This window comes from Rhipicephalus microplus, chromosome 5, assembly GCF_043290135.1.
Source record: "Rhipicephalus microplus isolate Deutch F79 chromosome 5, USDA_Rmic, whole genome shotgun sequence".
Classification (NCBI taxonomy): Eukaryota; Metazoa; Arthropoda; class Arachnida; order Ixodida; family Ixodidae; genus Rhipicephalus; species Rhipicephalus microplus.
In genome coordinates this window covers 76,113,390-76,130,367 of record NC_134704.1, presented here as the reverse complement: position 1 = coordinate 76,130,367, position 16,978 = coordinate 76,113,390, and the positions used below count along the sequence as shown (strand labels likewise).

Genomic DNA, 16,978 nt, shown 5'->3' with positions numbered 1-16,978 from the left:
AGTGATGAAAGCTCAGTTTGTGTGTAAACCATATAGTACAGGCGCTCGACCACTGTTACAAAGTTTTGCGGCTTCATTTCAGTGCTCACATCAAATTTACACATACCGTAAAGCGGCCACCATTGACTACCATCGACTCTATTAGCACCGCTGTAAACTAATGGCACCACATCTGATAAAGTTATTTTATTTCAAAGTGCACATCAAATTGGCAAACTACAAAGATGGAAATAATATCACTACTACAGCAGCCAAAATAACGAGGGGAAATGTTTGTCTATTGCTAGGCGAAAAATTGGGCAGCTGCTCGGTAAAGTTGCAAACCTGTGATAACAGCGGAGATGGCAGCGTTGCTTTCTCCTTTCTCTCCCCTCACCCTCACTTCCATTTCTCAGCCTTTGCTTGACAATACTATACAATACTATGCTTGTTTTTTTTCATTCTGTCTTTCTTCTGTGTTTCTTTCTTAGTATGGCTTCCTCCATTAATGTATTTCTCTATTTCTCTTTCTTTTTCTCTCCCTCTCTGATTATCTGACCCATTAGAGTTATTGCATTCCACGCCGGACAGATTGGGCCCGCGCGTCCTGAGAGCCAAGCAGATGATAAAGAAGAGGACGAAGAGATCGCGTGCTCGTTCTTGATGATGATATTTTCCTGATGTCACCACGTGGCATAACGATAAACATAACTGCACCGCTATTGTAATGAATAGAAAGTTGAAAATACACAATAAATAGAAGGGTTGAAAATTGAAAAGGTGGCACATTTCAGTAAGGGAAATACAGCAAGGCTTACAGAAAAAAAGCATGACGGCAAGAATGAAAAATTACAGCATATGCACGGAGTGAATGATGATGAGTGGGGCGAAGCGTCCATCAGTCCGTCCGCGCTTTTATCCGTGCGTCTGTCTGCGCATTCGTCTCTGCGGCCGTCCGTGCATCTATTCGTGTGTTCGTCTGTCCATCCGTCCGTGAGTCCATACGTGCGTCCATCCGTTCGTCAAACAGACAAACAGACAGACGACGCACGGACGCGGCCAGCGGATAATTCACGGTTTGCCGATAAACCCCTCCGAAGCATCGCCCCATTCATCATCATTCACTCTGTGGATATGCTGTAAGGTGGATACTACATACATACATACATACATACGTACGTACGTACATACATACATACATACATACATACATACATACATACATACATACATACATACATACATACATACATACATACATACATACATACATACATACATACATACATACATACATACATACATACATACCGGTGACGACCGACCCACGCTTTACGAAGCTTTGCCCCTGAAAACGTGTCAGTGCAGGTCGAACAAATTGCAAGACAATATTTAGGCAGCAAAGTGTATATTATTAACGCCTGAGCAAGGAACTCGACGCAAGACACCAAACACCATGATGCTCACAAAACAAACGCAACCTAGGTGACATTTCCTGTGGAATTTCAGCGCATGCTCCATCGCGTGGGTGCAGGGTGGGAACGTGATATTTATATAGCGTACAAAAAGGCAGTTCATACCATCCGGTAATAACAACTTGTTCTGTAAATTTATTCTACTAAAGGGTAACTACAGGTAAAGGCTGCAATACGTTGGTTTTGCTTCCACTTGCAGCACAATTTTGTAAATAGATCTATAAAGATAGTCAACAATATAGTTGAAAGAAATAAGTCGTCGCTGTACATCTTCAGTTGCTAGAAAACAGCAAAAGATAATGCGCAGGCTACGTGTTCGACTCGCGTCAGCGCTGAGTTGTCTCTAATGTTTTCTCATCAACTTTTCATTTATTTTCACGAAGACTTTATCACAATCATCCACCGGTACTAATACCCCAGCAGAAATTAATGCCCGCCTAATGCTAATCAAAACAACAACGTTGATTATGCATTGCGTTCCTTGTCGTCCGTAGCCTGCAAGAGCTCGATACACAAAAATCGAGTCCCCTCTTGTCTTCTTCTCATCATCCTCATCCATACATGGCACGAATGGCATTTACCAAAAGCCATGTCTTGTCATTCACGCAAGACGTCGAAGGAGTCTACATACGGCTGAGAAAGAGGGAGGTGGCATCTTTGCCGGAGCCTGAGGGACTAGCACACACGTACAATGCCAAGTAGACCCGAACGCCACCATCTTGTATCGGGCAGGTCGCGTCACATTGGGTGCCAAGCCAAGCAGAGTGCCAACACAGGGGGGCAGCAGCGAAATGCCCTGTAGCAATCCCGTGCGGTCCTGGAGACCCGGAAGAACCCGATTCCCCGAAGGAGTGCGTTAATGCCTCCGCGGTTCAAGCAGACGAGTGCCGTTGCTGCTCTATTCTTTGTCCCCCGGATCCTGTCCCTTTCACGCCACCATCACTCGGTCTTTATTCCCTTTATCCCTATTCTCGGTTCTCTTCTTTGTTTTTGTTGCGCCTGCTCCGATGTGCTCGTGGGAGCGAGTAAGCACGTCGACCAGGCGTAACAGGCCACCGCGCCGAAAGAAAAACACAGCCGAGGTTGTAGAATGGCGACGACGCCCTCGCATAAAGAGGAGACTACCAAACATAAAGAAGATGAAAGAAACAAACAAAGCCAATAATGAAGCGTACATGTCCGTGATTTCGGATGCATTAGGCTTCAATCTCCTCCTGGCTGACCCGCACTCTCGTGTAATCCTCCCCCTGGTGGCTGTTTTTCGAACTTTTGTCATCGAAATTGCCGGAACACAAGGTTGTTAAAAAATAAATGTTTAAGAAGAAAAACTAGGGACGCAGTGAACTCGCTTTAGAAAAGTTAAGAGGTGGTGGAGAGAGTACAAATGATTTTCGACTCGAAGAACTGGGATCAACGAGAAAGGGTGAATAAAATGGATAGAGCAAGGGGCCTGAACGAAAACAAACAAAAGGGCGCCACGTGTGTTCCTTCAAGAGGAAAAACAAAATACTGGCTAAAACGTATTCTCGTAGGCCGACTTTTTAATATCTTAAGGCATGTTTGGCTGAGTTTGGCAAGAATTACGCATACGATATCATTAAAGTTTGATGTTTTTACCTTGTTGGTGTTCTTAAACAAGGCCGGCGTCTGCAACAACTTCGATGTTGGTGAGCTTTCCCGCTTGCTAGGCTTTATATTGGGCTAATGTGGCCTCCTTTTGCCCTGATGTTTAAGAAGGAAACTGGGTTTTTGCTTGAGATTTCACAGCTTGCGGTGTTGCGATATCTACTCGACGATGGCATTCAGGTTGTCACTTCCACTGAAGCACACGTACAGATGGCCCAGCAAGCGCGCCACCCATCGCGAGGCTGAACAACCAAGCGCCCCCGAAGCAGCCGTCATACGCCTTCTCGCGTGGTACTGCAGCGGCAAGGCTCAAAGATAAGACAGCCATGACGCCTCTACGCAGTGTTTCACGTTGCATAGCGTCATGCCTGCCCCACTTATGCTCTGGTGGCTCACAGTCACTGCGACCGTTCCCAATTATTATTCACCACCCTTAGATATTCAGTTCAGTGTGCGCTTATATGACACGAAAACTTATCTAAATTATTAGATGCGAAGAAGCGCTTTCACTAGCCTGTGTAACGCTGTCCCGTACATCCATACGAACCCTCTCACCGCAGGTGTTCCAGCAGTGCGAAGTAGGTCAACTATCAGCTGCGCGTTGACGTCACTCTCTTCCTTATGCGCAACAGCTGCCGGCCCCTCCACCCGCTCGCAACACACTTCTCTCTCGCTTCACCCTCTCCACCATGCACAACGCTGGACCACGCGTCAAGTGAAAACACTCTTTAAGCTCGTTTATCTGCAATGAAACTTACACGAAACACAACCCGCCTCTCTAGCTTTGCGTTTCAAACAAACGTTTATTCGAGTAAGCACTACACCTGATTTCCCTTGAAACCGTTCTTCCAGAACCCGCGTCGACGCCCGCATTCACAAGCTCGATGCCGTGCGCACCACTGCTAATTCGCATCTCATCAGGGTTGCCTTCTGGGAGAGGTTGTATAATTATTTTGAAGTAGAAATCACTTGCGACTTTTGCCTACGCATTCAAGCTTATTTTAGCTTTTTTTGTTCTGTTTTGTCGGAGCCGTAGTCAACCACTGAATTTTCTTTTTGTCACTGCGTCCATGCTACATCTGTAAGCTGAACACACGCCCTGCTTCACAATTTGTAGTTTAGAAATGACGCATGCTAGTGATATGATAAAGAAAGGTCCAAATGTTCGCAAATAACGCGACTTTATTCTGAGACCATAACGAGAAAAAAAAAAAGCGGCAGCACCACTTTGCGAACACAGTCAAAACTGTGTCACATTCACCCGCTCTGTCACATTCACCCTCACCCACGCTTGTGAGCCTTCTAGTGGCTCACCCTTTCTAGTGAGCCTCAACACAATCGTTCGTTCTCAGCGCATCTATTATTGGTGCACCCTTTCCACAGAGCCTGGAAACTCCCGCTCTGAGCGCACATCTTATTGTTTCATCATTTCCACAAAGCCTGGCCCTCATTCATCTTGGCACGGAGCAGCCCTTCCTCTCTTATAGAGTCCTACTCTCGCTACGCTGCAAAATCCCGTGACCAGAGCTACGCCTACGGACGAGGCAGCCTCGACTAAAAACTGCTTCGATGTGAAAAACAAAAACAAAAAGCAAAAAAATCAGAGCCCCTATGCACTTACTACAGACTACCAGTAGCCACATTGTAAAAGCCAGTTGCTCTCTTAACGTTCGCTTGCTCTCTGGCAATTTGCCGGGCACTTCAATTTAGCCACCAGATGACACTGCGGACAAGAGGAAGGAAAACTTGCCTGGTACGCTGTCGAATGAAGGGAGATGAAGTGAGTATTTGAGTAGTGAGATAATGTTAACCGCCTTTGTAGTCTGTAGCAGTTCGTTCTTCTTTTTGTACTTTTAAATTGAACAAGAAAATTATTGAATTAGCTGTCACAGCCATTTCTTCACTACAGCTACCTAATCCCACTTTCTTATTGAATAAAGTAAATATTTAAAACACACACAATCATTTACACAGCCCTGCAGCTGGCGAGGCTGAAATTCTTCATTTTAACATTGCTTCCACACAAGCACAACGCACAGTTTCGATATCTCTCTTTCAGTACTGATCACAAATGTTAGTGACTTCAAAAGAACATTGAAGCTTTTCTAATGCTTTTTGAAATATTCCTGATGGCCATGAGCTCAGTGTTCTCACTAATAAAAGAGTAAGCGGAGCTCCCGCTGGAGTCATGATTTACGAACGTGGATAAGCCTCATCTGTTGCTCTGTTGTGTCATTGTTTTTGTCTGCAGAACGTTCACAGCTCAAGCAGCCTTGGTGCCTTGTTCGTCGGCAAACCCCGCCTATCTGAGGAATTTCCCGATGATCGAGTGCCATGTTTCTCTCTCTACAGCACCGATCAAGCTGCTGTATATTTTCGCATAAGACGTGTGTCTCGGTTAACCGGGTCTCGCAGACGTTGGGAAGAAGTTCTTGATTACTCCGTCCAACGCTTGAAGTACAACACTGCAGCCTTGTCTGGCCTCTAAGCGGATGATTGATCGATGTTAGGTTTATAAAAAAAGCCGCCCACACCCACCCGCCTCGGTTCTTTCCAGCTTACACTGTGCGACAAGGAGCAGTTTCAATCATGCCAATGCTTCACAGCTTCCTGCTTCGAAGAGGCGCTTCCTGATGACGTGTTCACCCACTACGAGTCGGCCAGCACCTATTATTCATTGCATATTGTGCATATAGTTCCTCTTACGCGCACTTTTCTTCAAGTAAAGCCAACGAGGTCTTCAATGATTATTAACGACAAAAAAAACGACTCCGCTCATGTTTAGTAATATTTTCTCTCAGCCAGCTGATCATTAAACGTACAACCAAAGTCCTCTGCTGTCAGTTATAATATTTGATGCAAGTAACGTAAAAGTGATTCTACGGAATTCTGTCAGCACTGCGATAACGCGCCCACCATTTCGAAGTGCTAGTTTTGCATAAAAACGATTTTTGAGAAAATGATCAGCGTAGTGGAAAACACGAGAACGCGCCAACCATCTGCACTCGCTGGATTAATTGCTTACATGCGGGGCATTCCTAACACCACCGTATTCAATCTGCGAACACGTGCGCTTGTTACGTAAGTTTGATGACATTCATGCAAGACAGCGGATGTTCAGAGTACAGATAATGCCTCAGAAACATTTGGAACATTTTAGGGGCGAAGTACCTTAGGTTATCGGTGTGTCGGCGGGCATCGTCCTCTGCTGCTGTCTCTTTGCTTGTGCGCAAGAGAGGGCACCACCTCAGCACTCGTCGTGTGGCGAAGAAAGGGAACGCTTTTTGTGATGAACGCTGAACTAACAGCTCGCAATGAACGAGAACGCGCCCTCACCCGCGACAGACAACATCGACGCAGGCAGCGTCTTCTAGTGAGTTTCTTCATTGAAAAAAAAATCACAGCATATCCACGGAGTGATTGATAATGAGTAGGGCGAAGCATCTGTCAGTTCATCCGTGCTTCCATTCATCCGTGCGTCCATCCCTGCGTGGGTCTGTGAGTCGGTCCGTCCATCCGGGCATCTGTCTCTCTGTCCATACGTCTGCGCGTACGTTGTCTGCTTGTCTGTCTCTTCGTCCATGCGTCCGTCCGTCCATCTAGTGAACGCTCCAAGTACCACCATCTCGCATCTTTCCATCATATCTTCATCATATACAAGTACCATCACCCAGCGAACATTCCAAACACTAAACGAGAGGTGGCTACCTACAGCTCAGACGACGATGACTCCTACTACTACTACTAGATACGTCGGGAACGCACGACTCAATGATCGCAGTAGAGTCCCCAATAGTATTTTAGGAAACTCTATGGGGGTAATACCCCCATGGGAAATCCGTCATGTTAGCCAATATTAGATCCTATAGGTTCCTTAGTAGGATGCCTCGTCCAAGTTTTGGCACAGCTCTAGAGCGGAGCGGTCAGTCGTCAGTTCTTGCTGTTTCATAACGGCACGTTGCAGTACACCATAGAAAATGTCCATAATTTTGCGGTGAATTTTATACGAAGCAACCAAGTAGGAGTTTCAATGCGATTTCGAAGGTGTTTCAATGCCGTCAACAATCTCGAATAGCAAACGCAGTTCTAAAGATTTTTCTGCGTCGTTTTTCCGATGCAGTGTAAAGAAGGCGGGGCATTGAGAAGGAGCAACAGTGCACGCTTTGACTGTCCTGTTCTACTTGTTTTTTTATGTTCGTACGGAGTGCATGCGTACGGTTTCGTTGCATTTATAAACAGCACTTTGTAATCACAGCCACGTGTTTAAAAGCAGGCCTAAGACGACCAAACATTTATGCGTGTCTCTGTTACTGAAAATTCCAACGACCAGTGGAGCTGGATGAAGCGCACTAAATTATCAAACTTTAGTCTGTCTCGATTAGACACAGGAAGTGCGACCTTTGTATGACCATCATCACGTTCTAAATGTGCAAAATTCTTGCCAAGCAAACTGACAATAAAAACCGTGATTGTGGTTCATCTTCTTACCCCTTGCCAAATGCATCGTGATATCTATCTGTAATCGTGTCAGGTGGTTGTTCTTTTAACCGTGGAAACTCAGCAAACAAAGTATTGTGTGCATTATCCTTCGCCTGGTAGCAGAGCCACCGCTCTCAAAGGAAGGAAAGAGGCGGCGACCGCCGACTTACTTTCCGTGTTGACGGTGGAGATGTAGGTCCAGTTGTACATGAGCAGCGTGTCGACCATCATCTGCGACTGGTACTGGTCGGAAGGCACCACGCGCAAGAAGTACTTGAAAAATTGCTTGTTGCTCAGCTGTCGCGACGTGGCAGAGTAGCCGATCTGCGGAATGTTGAACAGCTGCAGCAGGTTCTGCACCTGCTCGCCCATCCGGATGAGGAGGAAAGAAGACTAAATCGTCAATACGCAACTACTTTCTTGATTGGCTGCTTTTTTTTCTTGTTTGATGTTTTTTGTTTTTTTACAATGCCCATTTATTAGTTTGCTAATGTATGGCATAAAAGCTGGGAGAATCACGAACAGGTACGCAATCCACTTCATATTATTTTTTTCAGAAACGAAGTCACGACACACTGATGCATTGATTTGAATTATATAGCATGTAGCTTAGTCCCAAGTCTACTTACACTATGATTACACTTAGACCAAGTGCAATCAAGACGGATACTGTCTAGCAACGGAACCATGCAGTCTTGAACTTTCTCATTAGAGCGGCCACACTATAACGGCTCTTCCACTTCAAAATGACGTATTCCAGCCCGTGGGGTTATTGGATGGATGCTGTTGTTCTTGATGACCCACATACAAATGATCTTCCAAATGCATATCTGTAAAACATGGTTCCCAGAGAAGCTGACAAAAGCAGGCAAAAGAGTTTCATGTTTTATTGCGTTTTTATAAAAGACGCTGATCTTGAGGAGATGCGGTAACGTGCAACAGCGACATCTGGTAACAAAGTAACTGAAAAATAAGCAAGAACAGAAGTACAAGCAATGCTGAAAGGGTGGCATAAGCATAAGTTCTTGTCGCCACCTTTGTGCTTCCGCAGTGAGCAACGGTTGCAGGTACGCTGATGAACGTATTGCCAAGTAGCAAGAAAAGCCGTCGTAAACATCCATGAGTCTCTTTTTATATAACTGGCGTGCCTCCGCTGCACGGAGGGGACGCGGCGTTTCAGCGCGCGCGTGAGACGCATGTCACGTCGGCTCCGTCGGAAATCGACTAATGTTGTGGACTTTTGGCAAATATCCACCAGAAACCGGGTTCAGCGTTTCGGCGAAGCCATCAGGAACCTCTGGATACCAATTTTATCCAGGTAGGCCCATTTTCCGCCAATCTACGACTGGTTGAACACCATGCGACGCCCGAGCCCGGCTAAGCCTAACGCCGACGAGGCTTACGCCCGGGCTCCCCAGCCATGGCAGCGTCCACGAAGACAGGCTACGACCCCAGCACGATGCAGTGGGTTGACATCGAGGTGGCAGAAACACGGGAAGACCCCATACCAGGTGAAGACGAATATCTTCCGATCATGGTTCGCCAACTGCAAGAGAAGCTCGATAAAATGAAGCCCCGAGGCTTGACGGCCGCCGCCCAGCCACAGGCTCGCAAAACAGGATCAACACCCGCAGCTTGCGTTGAGTCCCCGCGGCAGCTGGCGACGTGGAAGCCAACACACACGCCTCGAATCCGGTCGGACGAGTTGGTTATTGTGCTTAAACCAAAAATAACCGTGGATCTGCACGCTTCGTTCGGCCCAGGCGGGATTGGCACAGCAGTGCAACGCTTCACCGGCAGCACCACGAACGCTGGTATCTCCGTGTGGCCGGTGTGGGACTAAAACATCGTTGTTGTAGGTTTGAAAACGGAAAGCCTGGCCTCGAAGCTCATCGGAGACATCACGCTGACGATCGGGGACCGCCAGGTACCATTTCAAGGACATTTGAAATCAGCCGGAGAAACCTGCAATGGTGTCGTCACCGTTGCAGACAATGAAACGCAAGCTCGAGTGGATCGACGGCGAAATTTTGTATGTGCGAAAACTCGGAAAATCCAACGTTGCAGTGTTGACCTTCAAAGGACGCCGCGTTCCAAGATTCATTCACTACTGCTGTGAAAACGTGCCAGTGCGCTACTACAAGAAAACGGTTCCGGCATGTTACCGGTGTGGAACGGTGGGCCACAGACCGGATGCGTGCCCCAATCCGGACAATCAGTGGTGCATTCACTGTGGTGCGAAGGTGGAACTCACTCTGGAGGGCCCAGCGAAGCACGACTGTCAAAACGAGTGCCTTATATGCGGTGAAAACCACTTCACCGGCTCAGCGCAGTACGTCGGAAAATTCTGGAAGGCATGGAAGCCCGCTCTAACACAGCGGCAACATGGACAAAAAAACAAGCAAGAAGAGCCCTCAGCCCCTCTCAGGACTGACGAAAAAGCGAAGCCCATGCATAACAAGCCCAAGCCGATCACAGCCCCAGCCGGACAGAAGTCGAGGCCGTCTACCTTCGGCGCCGAGGATTTCCCGTCACTGGCAAACTCGCCCAAACAGGTCAGCGATTGGGTAGGGGTCTTCTCTCAGTCTCCCACCACAACCGCTGCCTCCCCCTCCAATTCAGAAATTTTAAAACAATTGGAAGCCATGAAAGAACGCATTGAAACTCTGGAACGCGAAAATCGGGCGCTGAAGGCGTCGCAGACTGCTACCCCTCCACCACCGTCGGAACCGGTGGCTATGCACACCTCCGACTGCTCGGACGATGAGCAGGACACTCAGTCAGACGTATCGGGTAACACTAGTGTGTCTAAAACTAGGGTAGGTGCTTCGAACGACATAGAAGGTCGACTAAGCAGACTAGAGGCTAAACTTGAGGAGCAGAGCAAAATAATCCTAGAACAAACCAAGCTTACAGTACAAGACATTATTCTGCAGCAGCTGAACCTATCAGTTCAAGCCGCTATGCAAGACCTCAAGCAAAGCATTTTGCCAATTCTCACAGCCAGTGTACTACAAACCATTCAAAATTGGCTCACACCCCAATTGGACCAACTCAAAACTAGCATTAAGACAACAGAACCCCGACGCAAAATTGTTTATCGTAACCTGGCAAATTCTGAATCCGAGAACAACATAGCCCAGTCGTCAACCAACCAAACTGAGTCCCCCACGCCTCTCCAGGCTCCCACGCTGGCTGCAGTGGCGAAAATGACACCTCCTCAATAATAAATTCATGATGGCAGGCAATTCTAAACATATTAATAAAAGCTCCAAACAACAGCAACTCGATATTTTCCAGTGGAACTGCAGGGGCTTTAAAGATAGGAAAAAGAGGGCCACTCTTAACCTTCTCCTGCAGAATCAACATTTTACCTCTGCAGTTTTGGCGCTACAAGAAACCGGCTTACAGGCGAAATTGCCTGGTTACAACTCATTTCAGGGAAGTGCGTCCACCTGTGTTCTCGTACACAAGGAGTATACCGCTTGTCAGATAGACCTTGATCTGTCAGAGGCGCATGAATACACAATGGTCAAAGTCCTTCCCAACAAAAGACGAGATCCTAGCTTGTACATTCTAAATGTATACAGTTCTCCAAAATCTATGCAATGTGTCTTCAACGAAATGTTTTATAAAGCGATTAAGGAAGCAGATAAGAACCCACTAATGATTTTGGGTGACTTTAACGCCCCCAGCTATCATTGGCGGTACACCCGAGAAGTCCCCAAGGGACGGAAATTGGCAGAACTCATATCCACTCTTCGTCTATTGCTTCTCAAAAATCCAATGAAACCCACTAGAATCGGGAATTCTGTAAACCGAGATACTTGCCCAGATCTATCACTAAGAACATTTCCTACGCAACATGGGAAAACTTAGAAGAAACGCTCGGCAGTGATCACTGTCTCCTCAGAATCACACTCTCCGGCAACACAGGCCCTAGAACATGGAGCCAAGCTAAGCTGACAGATTGGACAGCCTTCCGCTCACGGGCGATCCCCTCTGTGCCAGGGGCGGGAGGATATACGGTATGGGCAAAACAGCTCCTTGCAGCCAATTCCAAGTGTCTTAAAACTATAAAGACAACGGAAAACACCCCCGCCGTCGATAAGTACCTGCTCCACCTTTGGGACGCCCGCAGAAGCTTAACTAAACGTTGGCGGAAAAACAAATTCAACCGCAAGCTTAAACTTAGAATAGCCAAGTTGAGTAAGCAAGCGGATGAATATGCTGCACAACTGAATGAATCCAATTGGATAGAACGGTGCAATGTTGTAGCTAAAGAAATGAATACAAAAAAGCATGGCGCCTTTTTCGAACTCTCGTGGACCCCGCCCAAACCCGAGGAGAAGCGCAAAAGCAGCTCCGTCGAGCCCTGCACAGTTTTCAGGGAACCAACTCCCAGCTGGCTGATGATTTGTGTGCTGGATACCTATGTCGCACCACGGATCCCAACAGGAACGCATATAAATACGCAGGTAGAGAAAACAGTCAACTCGATGCCCCTTTTGAAATGTGCGATCTGAAAGCAGCACTGAAAAAAATGCGCAGGGGCACTGCCCCGGGCCGAGACCTGATCACGGTAAAACTGTTAGCAAATCTGTCAGACGATTCTTATCGGCATCTATTGCAATACATTAACGCGATCTGGGATGGCCAACCACTGCCAACTGAATGTAAAACAGCAGTTGTCACATTCATCCCCCAAACCAGGCAAGCAAATCAGCACGGACAACCTCAGAGCTATATCATTAACTTCATGTGCCAGCAAATTGATGAAAACAATGGTCAGAGACCGTCTCGCCACGTACCTCGAGAGCAAGGGGCATTTCGCAGATTCCATGTTTGGCTTTAGGCCCCACCTGTCTGCGCAAAATATCCTCTTGCAACTAAAACAAGACATTATCCAACCCATTTCCTCGACGCACAACGACAGAGCAATCCTTGCACTCGACCTTAAAGGCGCATTCGACAACGTAAAACATGAAAGCATCCTGAAGAACTTGAGTAGTGTCCATTGCGGTAAGAAAATATTTGCCTACATCAGAGACTTCCTCTCTGAAAGACTGGTGTTCATTCGCATAGATAACGAGGAACATGGACCATTCAAAATGGGGACGCGGGGAACCCCGCAAGGAGCTGTCCTGTCTCCGCTGCTATTCAACATTGCCATGATGAAGCTCCCGCAAGCATTGGCAGTAGTGGAAGGAATATATCATGCAATATACGCCGATGATATAACAATCTAGACGAATGGGGGCAGTTTAGGAGAAATTGAAGATCGCCTGCAGCAGGCCGCCTCCATTGTGGAGAACTATGCGGCCCAGTGTGGGTTGCAGTGCGCTCCAACCAAATCTGAATTCCTTCATATCAGAGAAAACATTAAAGATAGGACGACCCTGAAATTGATGGTATCAGGATCAACAATACGAGAGGTTTCAGAACTACAAATCGTTGGCCTTCTGATTCACAACAGAACAAAAAACAGCACCACGCTAGACAAGCTACGGAAAATTGGAGAACAGGTAGGGCACATGATCCGCCGAGTGTCAAACAAGCGCGGGGGGCTACGAGAAAGGGGCGCGATTTGGCTCGCCAATGCTTTTGTAACAAGCAGGACTCTATATTCAATACCGTATTTACGAATGACTAAACACGAAGAGAACAGAGTCGATGCTATTCTTAGAAAAGTAATTAAGTGCGCACTTGATTTACCCATCAGCACTTCAAATCAGAAACTCTCTGCATTGGGAGTTTTTAACTCTATACAAGAGCTCCAAGAAGCCCACCTCACAAATCAATATACGCGTCTTACGCAGACGCCCCCCGGGTGGCACCTACTGGACCGCCTCTTGATCCAACACGAATGCGAAATCGAAAACGCGGAACGTATTACTGAACTTTGGAGAACAAAACTCTGGGTGTCCCCGCTTCCCCGCAAAATGACCAGAGAGGCGCAGCAGGGTAGAAGGCAAGCAGGCGCTGAGGCACACAAACAACGGCTTGGCTCCCGTAATGAGGTCTATTACGTCGATGTGGCCGGGCCGTCACCTAGGAGATACTACACGGTGGCGGTAATACATCAAGGAACGCAGGTGGACGGCCTCACTTTCAAAGCCACAAGCTCAAGTAAGGCGGAGGAGGTGGCCATTGCACTGGCAGTATCCCATCCAAACTCAAAACAAATAGTTACAGACTCTCGAAGAGCCTGCGAGAGCTATCTTGCAGGAGAAATCTCTCCATTGGCTAATAGACTTTTAGAATTCAGCATCAGGAACCACGATCCTACTCCAAAACGTCTTATATGGACTCCGGGACATCAGGGTCTACAGGGTAACGAGGCTGCAAATGCAGCGGCCCGCGTGCTTACTTCCCGGGGAACTCCCCGTTCCCCTGATAGACCTGAACGTCCCAGACCTTTAACACGGTTTCGAGAAATCAAAGAATACTACGTTGAGCAACGCCGCTTGTATCCCGCACCAGCGAAGGGACTCTCGAAAACGGAGGAGCGCATCCTGCGGCGCCTAAAGACAAATACGCTGCTCTGTCCAGCCATACTAAAATATTACGACCCTAAAATAAGTGGGCAGTGCCAGTACTGCGGGGAAGTGGCCAACACTTACCATATGGTCTGGGCCTGCCAAATAAACCCAAAATTAACCCCCTTTCCCAACCCCACCAAAGAGGACTGGGAGACGACCCTTCTCAATAGATCCACACTAGAGGAACAGCGAACTCTAGTGCAGCGGGCTCGGGTGGTGGCCTCGACTAATGACGTCCCGGACTAGGGATGTCAACTAGCCCGGTGGGGACAAGGGCTATCTGGCAGAGCCAGCATCAATAAAGGTTTTTTCCTCCTCCTCCGCTGCACGCTCGATGCCCTCTACCGCAGCGCCTCCAGAACACTATTCACCGATTTTCTTGCGCAAAACATAAAAAAAAAACGTCTTATTTACTCTCTCCAGACGCAAGACTGTCGTCTTTCGACGACATTTGCAGTGTAGCCTGCAGATACGGGGCCAATGTTTTCGCTAGATAAGTTATAAAAATGAAAAAGCCGAGGTGAGTAAGTTAAACAACCTTATTAGGTCCACAATAGGCACGAGTTGACTCGACGTCACCTGGCTAGGCCCACTCGAGAACGGTCAGGTTACACCTGCCCACCCTCACGCCGACCTTCTGGAAGGCCAGGATATGAGAGATTAGGCCCTCGACCCTAATATTGGTGGTATAAAACTAAAGCTCTCCGCAGCAAGCCCATTAAACCAGGAACGGGAGAACGTTCACGATTTCAGACCCACCTGTATGGTGACGGCCGACGAGCCAGGTCCTATGACGCCCACTAAGTTTTTGACGCGCCTCGCCGGGCCCTTGGGACAGACGGCGGGCAATTCGGTGACGTTCGCTCCGCCACCACCACTCGTCTCCTGGGCGCTGATTGCGTCCCGGATAAACTCGATGGTTTGTTCCAGAGCCGTGGGTGAATACCAGCACGAGTCACGGATCTCGATGCCCAGCGTCACGTTGGGAAGCAGGGTGTCGCTGCGGTTGATGTCGTCGATGGTGTGCAGAGAGGCTTCCACGCGCTGGATGCCGTAGTGCTCGCGGACCTGCGCCCACGATGGGTAGGGTGCGTCTATAGGTTGGTAATGTAGCCTACAAACGTAACTTCACAATTAAATTACATATAGCTTAAGGTAACCTAAAGCCGCCTCTATATCACATCAGTGTGTTGTGGTTGAACGCCGAATCTCGTTTGGATGCACAAGCGCATCGCCGTCTCATCGCGAGCTTACTATTATATCGTAAATTCTGTAACAGTTCACTTCTCCAAACACCTCACATTATACCTCCTATGCGCATTTAACTGCGGACTTGCCATCCTTTTAACGTTTCTCGTCTAATTGCACGAACTCTCACTTGCTCATCATCATTTTCTCCTACATTTGCAAATACAGAAACGGCCTTCTCCACCACATCACTTCCATCACCACCTCACCTACCTTCACGAAAGAAATGACAAGATTCATTTGAGGAGAAATTTTGTAATTTTTTTCAGATAACCACCCCTTAGTAACACCGCTTTGGGGTCTTTGATGTGAATAAATGAAATTAAGTGAAATAACCTAAGGTAACTTACAGTATTACATAAGGTAATTTAAAGAAGTGTAAGTCGGCTCTATACCTGCAGTGAGAGGCATGAAACTGTGAGAGGAGGAGGAGAAAGACAGAAGCTTAGACAGTTCTCAGACCAGCCGGCTACCTTGTGCAGGACAAAAGGTTGAGGAGAATGAACGATCTTAGACGAGAGAAGTTACAGAAAGAGATGAAGAAAAGGAAAAACAGGATCGACGTACGTTCAACGATAAAGGAAAGAATACAAGGAGCACGTTATGCGAAGGTCATATGTTCGGTGCCTGTCACCGGCTAGTCATCTATTCATTCACTTTATTTTCTTGACATTTGCATCATAATTATAAGGATTACATCGCCCGTACTTTTCTTGAGTTTTTTGTCAGTTAGTTCTGATTAAAATTGTGTTTGACCAAGAAAAACAAGTCTAATATTCCCCTTATTTCACGCATATACCTTGTGACAGATAAGACGTCTGCATGAAACAGATACGATAGTGACACACGCCGGATGGAAGTGTAATAATACAAGTATACCATACCAAAAATGACCCGAGTGTGGAATTAAGCATCACGTCGGACGAAATAGGCACGCACAGTGAATTTGATTGCATACATGTACCAGCAGTTCAGGTGAGCAGAAATACGTCGGGTTGCGAAAATTGCTTCGACAGCACGTACCGACAGGAGAGCACGGGTACGGTGTAACTTGTGGCACAGCAAAATGGTACTTGCGTTTACGTTCTCAATATCAAGCGCTTTTACCTAAGAAGATAGCGTGTTTTACCTGTGAGATGCATCTTTGCATTGTTGATTTCAGGATGGAGGCTGAATATTTGTGCCAAGTTTTGCAGGACGTCCAGACGTCAGCATTAGACAACATTTCAGCCGAATGCAGCAAAGCTTTATTTGTAAGAATATCTAGCATTTTATAAACAGAAGAAAAGATTGGTCGGATTCCAGCAAATGTGACTCAATTACAGAGGAGAAGGGCGAGTTTACGAGTTTCATGGCTGAATTTCGCACTCAAGTGCTGGGCTGCTCTCCCCGTAAAGGGGACCCTTAGTAGTGTTCGAAGCAGCTATAGATCGACTTGAAGTTTTGTAAAGAGGTGCTTTTTTTATTCATCACCGCAGACGTTCATATTTTATAATACAGAGCAGCGCAGCGTCACTAGTGGTCTCCAATCTTACCAGATCAGATGCGGAGCGCTGAGAGCGCTCTACCGCAGAGCCCTCTAATAGGCTAAGCGCTTTTATTTTACAAAGCAGCGCAGCGCCGCTGGCG

At 47.2% G+C, this 16,978-nt stretch overlaps 1 protein-coding gene across 1 annotated transcript in view; it reads right to left on the bottom strand.

Moving 5' to 3' along the window:
• LOC119174401 (metabotropic glutamate receptor 5-like) overlaps nt 1-16,978 on the bottom strand; it is a 165,052-nt gene that overhangs the window by 127,660 nt on the left and 20,414 nt on the right. The window contains exons 3-4 of the mRNA XM_075895697.1: nt 14,861-15,169; nt 7,730-7,919 (exon numbers count right to left, since the gene is read on the bottom strand). Coding sequence (XP_075751812.1) covers nt 7,730-7,919; nt 14,861-15,169 — 499 coding nt within the window. The remainder of the gene's footprint in view (nt 1-7,729; nt 7,920-14,860; nt 15,170-16,978) is intronic.